We start from the raw sequence: 9068 nt of genomic DNA on the forward strand, positions 1-9068 counted from the left end.
CACAATTCGGTCTTCTTTATTAATGAATGATACAAGTAAAAATATACTTTGTAAGGATTATTATTTTTATTAATGTGCAATAATTTTAGCAATGTTATACCGCGTTTGATGCATAATTTGTCTCAAGTAATCAAATAATTACTCGGTGACTTACTCTCTAATTGTAAGATACTTCAGTGTGCTAGCTCTCTGTAAAACTATTAAATCCGACTAACTGCAGAGGGCAATTTGTGGTATGATATTCACAGAACAGCGGATCTTCGTGCCAAGTGCGATTATTAATATACGACCTGAAAGCAAGAGTAATTAACATACTGATATGTAAGTCATATTAATATTTCGGTACTCACTCTGCAAGTAGCTTTAATATTTTCCCTATAACGCCGTCCTTCCGCTTCACGTATTGTAACCCCTGACAGATGTTCTTCAGCAAGCAGGAACGGCCATCGAAGCCATGACTGAAATAATAAAATGATACGTCTAATTAAAATCAATAAATTGTAATCAATATATGATACTGAAATAAATGTTACTTCTATATTTCTCAATAATATCAAAAATAATAATAATGAACGGATTAATGAGAAGCCTAATAATCGTCATAAAATCGTTCAACGAAATAATGAAGAAATATTATCGGAAATTATTGCGGAGTTGCATTTATTCCATCAGCGCCCTTAATTATTCTAATCGTAATTATTGCTTGGAAATTGCGCGAAGCATCTGCATGCGTAAGTCGATCTCGATATAAAACGTTGGAAAAGGATGTTGTCCACGAAACTGCGGCCAAAAACTGTGCCATGGAAATGGTCGTACCGACGACGGCATTGCGTCGTTGGCTATTCGATCTTCGCGATGGCGGAAGTCCTCGGTCAGCCAGCCAGAAATCCACCCTCCAACTCTGCTCGACCAATTCTAAACCGTCCCTCGCTATATCTTCTCGCTTCCCGACATGCTGCCGCCGTCTTACCCGTTTCCACGCGATCGTTGCTGCCGTTTCTGCATTATGCAGAGCAACTGTTGCAGTATTTATTTATTACCTTTTTTTTTTTTATTACCTTTCGTACACGAGTTCGGCGCATTTGTGGATGTCTGGAACGGACCGGACGTTTCGAGGCCCACCGGTAGTCGGTAATTCCCATGCCGCCTTAAAACCCGCTGCGTGCGCGAAGATTGTCGTGTAAGGCAGAGTGTTTATCTTGTAGTTTAGCCGATACTGAAAAAGATCGTTTATTTACCCTAGAATTAATTTATAGTTTCAAACAAACACGAGCCGAATAAACAAATCTAAGTGCTTGCGTGGAATTCTCATCATGAACATTAAAAGACGCAAAATGTACCCTGAATATATATATTCAGACATTTTAGTACAGCTTGATGCAAATTTAACAATTTGCATATTCAAATAAATCAAGAGATAAAAAAGATGACTTATATATCATATAGCTATTCAAATGTTCAGAGTTCTTAGTTCTAGTCGCGATATAGATTTCGTGAGCGAAATAATTTTACGTGGATTCTGCATTCCGCGTGTGCAAGGAGAACCTTCCCATCAGAACCTGCGAGAACAGGGATCGAGGTGGGAGGAATGTGAAATCGCGTGGAATTTTACCTGTAACTTTCTCACGGAATCCGAAATCATAAGTTCGTATCAAAGGATCTCTCGCGAGCGCGTATGAAATCGCCGTAATCTTCATAAAGGAACTTCGTGAATTTTCGATCAAGCCGTTCAATTTCCCGGCGGTGGCGGCGGTTATGTAGAACGGGAATCGCCCGGGCGATTTTCGTCTTATCCGAATTACTGTTGCGAATTGCAACTATCTGCGTGAAAACGGGAGGGTTCGCGAACGTTACCGGTGACTCGCTCGCGTCGCGTAAAAGCGAATTATTTTCCACCCTCCGTCGCGGGACCATCCTTCTGTGATCAAATCTTTATGTTCGGCCATAAATAACGAGACACTTATCGTAAAACTGCGTCTCCGCGCTGTGATTTTCCCCCGAGTTATTCCCTCATTACTCGCGCGAGCAATACCACGAGAAGTCCGCGCCACTCGCGTCGATCTTTGATCTTTCGTAAACAAATTCTCGGATAGCAATTTGTACGCATTCGTAAAACGTTAAATAAAGATATATAAAAAATCGTCAGAGACTTAATAAGTTTTCTCATATAACGTAACATGACGTTTCTTCCGCCTTGTTCCTATTCTCTTATTCTAATATATGATTGAATATTTATAGAATTGGCACTTTATACATGTCATAATTACACAAACAATTAAATTTAGATAGATTTGAAAAACATAAATGACAAAATTAATCTTATGCAATTATCTGGCTGGATTGTCTAACAATAATGCTCGATTATTCATCGGTATACGTCTATCCCGCGTCTAAATCGCGGCGCTTGATTTCCGGCGTTTTCCTCTTATCTTTGCAAGAAACCGCCGCGAATATAGAATGGCGAGGCAGAACCGTGTCGGTTCCGCGGTGCCTATTAACCGTGCGAATCGCCGTACAGGGTATTGCTCACGGTGTAAATGCGACAGAAGGATGGTGTCGTCTGGATCTGGCAAGCCGTTTGTCAGTGTCCCGCCACCTTACCGCGTTGTAGCCATCCCCGTTTCTTAGCGGCCGAAAATACGATAAGGCAATCGGATTTATGCGCAGCTCGCCAGACAGAGACCGCCAAGACGAAGTCTGTATATATGTGCACTGGATCGTTGCATGGTGCATAATTTTCCGACTGCGTTCAAAACGCGTGCAAAACGCTTGCGGGGAGGCAGATAAGAAGCTCGTACAGAACGTAATTTTGCGTATTCTTCTGTTCGCCGGCATGCACAAAATTTTTAATTAAAAGATTAAACGTTGATGCATAAAAATTGTAATATAAATCTGAACTCAATTATATCAAATCAGTAAGTGTTCATTGATGTATTTATTATGATGAACATATGGACGAATAAAATTTTTTCTTTTAGATAAATATTTTATATAGATACTAATTATATACTAATTTTAGATAAATTTAAGCTAATTACAGCTAATAAATTTAAGCTTTTAATTTTCCTACAACATATATATATATATATATATATATATGTAGGTCCAGAGGTATGTTCCGGGACTGTTTACGTTTTTTGAAATGTACAGTCCTGGAATATAACGCATATATATGTAATCAGATTCAAAAAACTGTCCCGAAAATTGCCGTAGGACATCAATTTTTTCCAGGACAGTCCTGGAAACTGCCAAATGTCCCGGAATATCCCGATATCAAAAATAAAAGTCCCGGAACATACTTCCGGACCTACATATATATATATATATATAGTACATGATTATTTCATAACAACATTAAAGCGTTTTTAAAGATAATGAGGTATGAGTAATGTTACGCAAACACCGATTAAAATATAATCTGTTATGTATGTTTCTATAATGTGATGTATAGTATGTAGAAGGAATATAACGAGACAACGTTGATTCATGCATATTGATTCTAAGCTCTGTTCCCGTCCTGTACGTCGGATAATGTACATGGTAAACACGGCGTGTATCATCGATACTGGCGGTGTACCTCGTAATAAGTGCGCTAGATTACAAGTTGTATAATTCTTCTGTCAGAGAGGATAGCTCGCGAACGCTATAAAGTCTCAGAGATACATCCTGCTTCTTTCTTCGAGAAAAAGATCGAGTGAACAATGCGAGGGCATAATATGTGTCTATTTTTTTTAGAAATAAATATGTTTGAAATAGCATTAAGTCAGCAAATTAACATAAATGTAAGCGCGGCGCGCTTTTAACAGTAAATCGATACAATCTTAAAAAGATTAACAATAATCTGTAATATTTGTAATTTGCAATTTTTAATTGTTTAATCAACTATGTTAATAATATGTAATAATATGTGAGCAAATTGCACGTGTCTCAATCTTGTTTCCCGCAGGTTGAAAAATACACCATTTATTGGCAATTATTGATTCCGATATAATTGTGTAATTTATCCAATCTGCATAAACATAAATATCGGGTATAAAATTCAAATTAATTTATATTCGAAATTAGCCTCAAATTAAATAAATATCGAGTAAATATCAATTTAAATTCGGAACGAACCGTTTGATTAATTTCGTGAAAAAGCGTTATGGCGTATCCTTCAATTTACCTTAACGATAATGCCGAGCATAAAGTTGCCGGCTTGTCAGATCCAGCTGCTTCGTAATAATGCCGTTTTCCCTCCGAATAACCAACAACCATGACGCATCGGTCCTAACGCGACACACTCCGAGTACACCAAAAATTGATGCGACTCCGTGTGTTAAGGCATTTGTCGCACCTGGTGTATGTACTTACGTCGCGAAGAGAGCGTATAGCTTCATCCCGTATTAATGCCTCGCGCTACATCGTGTTTCAAAATATGCCCCCTTCCCCCCCCCCCCAACCGCGACTTCGTGCCTTTTAAAGCGAAAATACGGGCAGCTCATCCGATCGGTTTACATTACAGCCGGTCTCGTGTAGGTATGGCGCATAAATTCACCCTCGCGCGTTACAGCGCGGCGCGCCGCGGAGGCTGCATAAACAGTATGCCGTCTGTGCACCGGCACGGGGGATGATACGGGGGGATATGGTTATACAACATTGATTCTTACGGCTTTTTACGATCCACCCGGAACGGCGCGGAACCATTTGCCCATTCGCCATTGACGCGCATCCCTTTAATACGTCGAAATTGCGAGCGATGCATTTTTTTTCACGAATGTATGGATTTCCATCTATTTTACATATCCCATATTCCCTTCAGCCTGAGATAGGATTAATGCGTATTTTCGTTAATATCTGCTGGACACACACTCGTGCACACATATATCACAATTCATTACATTCCACACATCGTAATAACCGATCTTGATAAAATGTATTCGCGAAATACTGCCTGTCTATTTCCAAAAACGCGATTGTAATAATTTGAAATTATACGATTTGATCGAAAATTATGTTACGACTGATTTGTAAGATATATAACCTACGGTCACAGAACCGAGTTCTCATAACTCGCAATTGTAGATTTCTTGTTATTTCTTGTGTGTATACGTTGTACACCGTACGCCTCGAGAACGTTTTTTCTCTCTTTTCCGTATTAGCAAGAAATAAATTCCGTGCCCATCTCAACTTTCAATACGAAGTATTCATTTGGGAATACGCAGCAGAGAGCACGTCGATGCGAGAAATTTCGAAAACTGCTGCTTATATCCACGGCTGTCAAAAACAAACCTACATTACGTGGTTCAACGTGCAACTTTAGTCTCAGAGGCGTCATATGTAGCACGGTCACCCAGCTTCGGGAAAAGATAAGATATATATCCGCGTTACGCGTTCGACGAAGCGCTGGACGCGAAATCGTATAAATTACGGTAGGGTGTTTTCATAACATGCCCCGTATCCGCGCGCGCAGCTGTTTCGCGCGAGAGGGAGAGAGGTCGGAAAAAAAAGCACGGCAGCCTTTTTCAGCATTTTGAATATTGGAGTATCACGAGAGGCGACCGGTTCGCGGCGAGAGAACGATTCCGAAATCGGCGGAAAAACCGAAACCAGCCGGAGACAATTACTGATGAACGCGCGCGACGGAATTCGCGTAAAATAAAAAAGAAAAAAATTCCGCGAATTTCTCACGAACGATGCATTCTCGCGTAATGAGAATGTAATTAATCGTGAATGGTATATGTATGTGTGTTTGTCGCCCAGATTTTCGTCGCGCGCATCAAGGGCGCAAAATATTCCCGATGGCATTCTTCGCAATGAAATTTAACGATCGCCAGCGATATTCGCGCGATATACGTATTTTATCACGGGAGTGATATTTTTTGACAGAAACGCGCGCGTGCGCGCGCGTTCCAATCAAACGCGTAGAAACGTCCGTTCTACGCACGGTAGAATTTCAATTTAGCTCATAGAAGGTCAAAGCAAAACAATCATTTGCGGAATGCTCTGTGAGAATATTGCGATCTTGGCCCATCTATGGCTGACATGTGTTTATGTGTGTGTGCGTTTGCGTGCATATGCGTGCGTGTGTATTTAGCCTTTAATCCTTTAGCTGCTGCTGTGATGTAGTCGGAGCATTTACATGATATTAAGTCGGTTAATTACAGTTGAACAGCCGCGACATATAAACGTTAGAACGGCCGCGTTATTTTATGGAGGCATCAGCTGTCTCGATATTTACCGCGTTTTACTTTTTAACTCGACTCTTCCTCAAGACCAGATAACGTCCATCACAACTTTGACGGACGCGCGATGATCGCGTTCTGCTCATAATTTTTGTGCTACAGTTTGCCCTGAAATCGCTGTAACGTGGAAAATTGCTAAATCGATCGTGTGCCTGCCGTCAAAATTTGATGAATCGTCAATTTAACGTTTGCTAACTTTTTTTCATGCCGAGCGTTTTACGATGCAAACTGGTTTCAGGCAGTTTGCGTTGCTGTAACATCAATGCTGCAGCGCCTCTTCACGATTGTCTGTGTGTTTTAGCGGATCTCGTTAAATTTTTCACAGAATCATTCAATTATCTTATAGCTGTTGTTTACAAAATCCATATCTTACAGTCTTTATGCGATATTTATTTCAAAGATGAATAAATTACTCATTTGATTTCCGCGTAAAAGTTCCACAGAAAATAATTGAAATCTGTTTATTTTCCTATAATTATTCCGCAATAAAGTCAAAGTCAAATAAAGATATAAAATCGAATGATACTTTTAGTTTTAATTAACAAGCAAAAAATCGCAGTACAAAGGTGAGAATAATTAACGGTCGACTTTTCGTTCAAAATAATAAAGAGTGACATCTTCTTCAAAATCTTGCGTGCTGAACGCACGTAAAAGGAGTATTACGTGACACTTACGAAAAAGGTGCTGCCTTTGCGGAAGGCCAGGGCCCTGACTGCTCTTCCGGAGTGCGTGGGTCTCGCTGTGGCGAGGAGGATGAGGTAGACACTGCACCAAAACCGCGGACGCATAATCGGCGGTGTCGAGACGAGGGATGCGGGATCAGGGCCAAGGGATACTTAGGAGAACAAAGTTATTGTGAAATCCGTTCCGAGTTTTGCAGAGAGAGACGGAGAGAGAGGGGAGAGAGAGAGGGAGAGAGAGAGAGAGAGAGAGAATCTTCGACGTGACACGCTTTACGCCAGAATCCGCCGACGCTTAGCTCGAACAACCACTACGATCGCTCGTGCAACCTCTCCGCCCGGGGGCTTTCCCCCTCCTATCGTTTCCGACCTCCGCTCTCGCTCTCGTCTCGGCTCTCGTTTCGTTGCCAATTATGAGGAGCGTGGTTAGCGTTAATTCCATGAGATACACTGGCCGCTTAATTCCGAACGAGCGTAACTGCGAAAATTATTCCCGTCCCGAAGTACCGACGTGTACTTACCTTCGCCACGCTTTTATACGCGCCCCGATAAAGCACCGATCAATTACCGGTCCACGAATCCAGTATTTAACTGGTCGTCGCGGAATGTTTGGTCTTTGAGCGAAAAATTATCCGAGACTCGCTTAGCTCGTTATTTTCATGCCTTTCCTGAAATTCTTTTAACAGTATATGGTTAAAAGGGAAGCACGACCAATTTTTCCTGCAAGACCGTGATTTTTACTGTGTCAAAAACTTCGCTAAATGTGTCTATATGTAGAGACAGCTTGCGTTTAATTAGGAGAGAGAAAAAGAATATTGTTCAAAGTAGCCTTGAGAGATGAACGTATGATTACTTCTGTGATCATACCGGAAAACCAGAGACAGAGAAAAGAAAAATAAAGGTGACCAAAAATTATTGTCTTCCTTTAAAAGGAAGTATATAATTTTTCTCTCTAAAAGATAAAATTTTCTTTACTGCTTGTAGCTTTGAGTCCAAGAAATTATTAAAAATGGTTATTTTTATTTCTTATTGCTTAAAGTAATTGCATCGGAAACTTAAGGACCACAAACAATCGACTCAATACATTCGTTTCTACAGATCCGGTGAAAACGGCACTTTCTCTCTCACTTGAATCGGTTTTGACTATCCTTCTTCTACCGTTTCGTACCAATTAGTATAGAAACGCGGTTAACATTAAATCAGAGAGATACGATGATTGTACTTAATTTAACTCAAACGTAACTGCACGCGACAATTCTCTGCCCGGGTTTTTCGACTACGAATCCTTTTTCTCTTTTATAAGCCTCATAATAAATAATTACGTGAGAAGTAGCCGAAAATATATTCTACATTTTATCTTTATAAAAGAATCGCATTGAAAGTACTTAATTTATTGTCGATGTGTTAATGGAGGAATATTAAAAAGTTTTGCAATACGAATTAATAATAGTCATAAATAAATTTTAAAAAATGATGACAAAAAAACTCTTTCTTTAAAAAAATAATAACAAATTTAAATTATTTCAATCGTAAAAATAAATCAGCTGTAATCTGTAAGAAAGATAAATACTGGACTGACAAAATTAAAATCAGTGTATCAAATTTTAGTTTTACTAATAGTTTATCTTGACTTGTCGTGAATTGGAAAAGACTAAAATTTAACGTTATTTTTGTTTACAAAATGAATAGTCAACGTTACTGCCTCAGTAATGTCCGCTACATTAAAGATTTACCAAGATTGGTATCTTTCATTCTTCTTTCGCTTTGAGCGATCCTGAGATGGCACAAAAGTGCCGAAAGATGCCTGGAGGCGCCCCGGGGCCCGGGGCACACCTTACGTTCTTCTGTTTTTATTTTTTTTGTTTTTTTTTTGTTTTTTGTTTTTTGTTCTTTGGTTTTTTTTGGCAAGATATGGCAGTTACTTTTCCTCCGAATCTTGATAAATTTTCTTACGGCGATAAAACTCACCGTCATAGAGCATAGATTATTCCCTGGGCAGTATCAGAATATCCAGAAATTTACTCTGTGCCTAGTCCTTATATGTTGACGCTACTGAACATGATCGTTATCGAGAAATTAAAGAGCTCTTACTTTTAAATTGATTTAGATGTACGGAATTATTGAATCTCAATAATGATGTTTTAATAATAATTTCTTAATATTG

The 9068-nt window shown here is 39.5% G+C and overlaps 1 protein-coding gene across 2 annotated transcripts; it reads right to left on the bottom strand.

The window, feature by feature from the left end:
* Window positions 1–44: 44 nt before the first annotated feature.
* On the bottom strand, window positions 45–8070 carry LOC143900096 (uncharacterized). Of its 2 annotated transcripts, none has more exons than XM_077411076.1 (4): window positions 6899–8070; window positions 1059–1216; window positions 351–458; window positions 45–290 (listed from the first exon to the last, which is right to left on the bottom strand). In XM_077411076.1, exons 1-4 carry the CDS (start codon window positions 7010–7012, stop codon window positions 182–184), a joined length of 489 nt encoding a protein of 162 aa, XP_077267202.1. In that variant the 5' UTR covers window positions 7013–8070; the 3' UTR covers window positions 45–181. The 2 variants fall into 2 exon arrangements, with proteins under 2 accessions (XP_077267202.1, XP_077267211.1); XM_077411085.1 differs by lacking the exon at window positions 6899–8070 and adding an exon at window positions 4166–4395.
* Between the last annotated feature and the right edge of the window lie 998 nt (window positions 8071–9068).

Source organism: Temnothorax americanus, unplaced genomic scaffold (genome assembly GCF_048541705.1).
Source record: "Temnothorax americanus isolate GAGA-0224 unplaced genomic scaffold, ASM4854170v1 Scaffold10, whole genome shotgun sequence".
In the NCBI taxonomy this organism is placed as follows: Eukaryota; Metazoa; Arthropoda; class Insecta; order Hymenoptera; family Formicidae; genus Temnothorax; species Temnothorax americanus.

Bases quoted from the DNA above. Each gene is read 5' to 3' on its own strand.
- LOC143900096 (XM_077411076.1), bottom strand. From the start codon at position 7,012: ATGCGTCCGCGGTTTTGGTGCAGTGTCTACCTCATCCTCCTCGCCACA. The intron at 459-1,058 runs GTAATAAAAAAA...TTATTATTTCAG, and splicing joins GCCGAACTCGTGTACGAAAG to TCATGGCTTCGATGGCCGTT. The intron at 291-350 runs GTGAGTACCGAA...TCTTGCTTTCAG, and splicing joins ATATTAAAGCTACTTGCAGA to GTCGTATATTAATAATCGCA.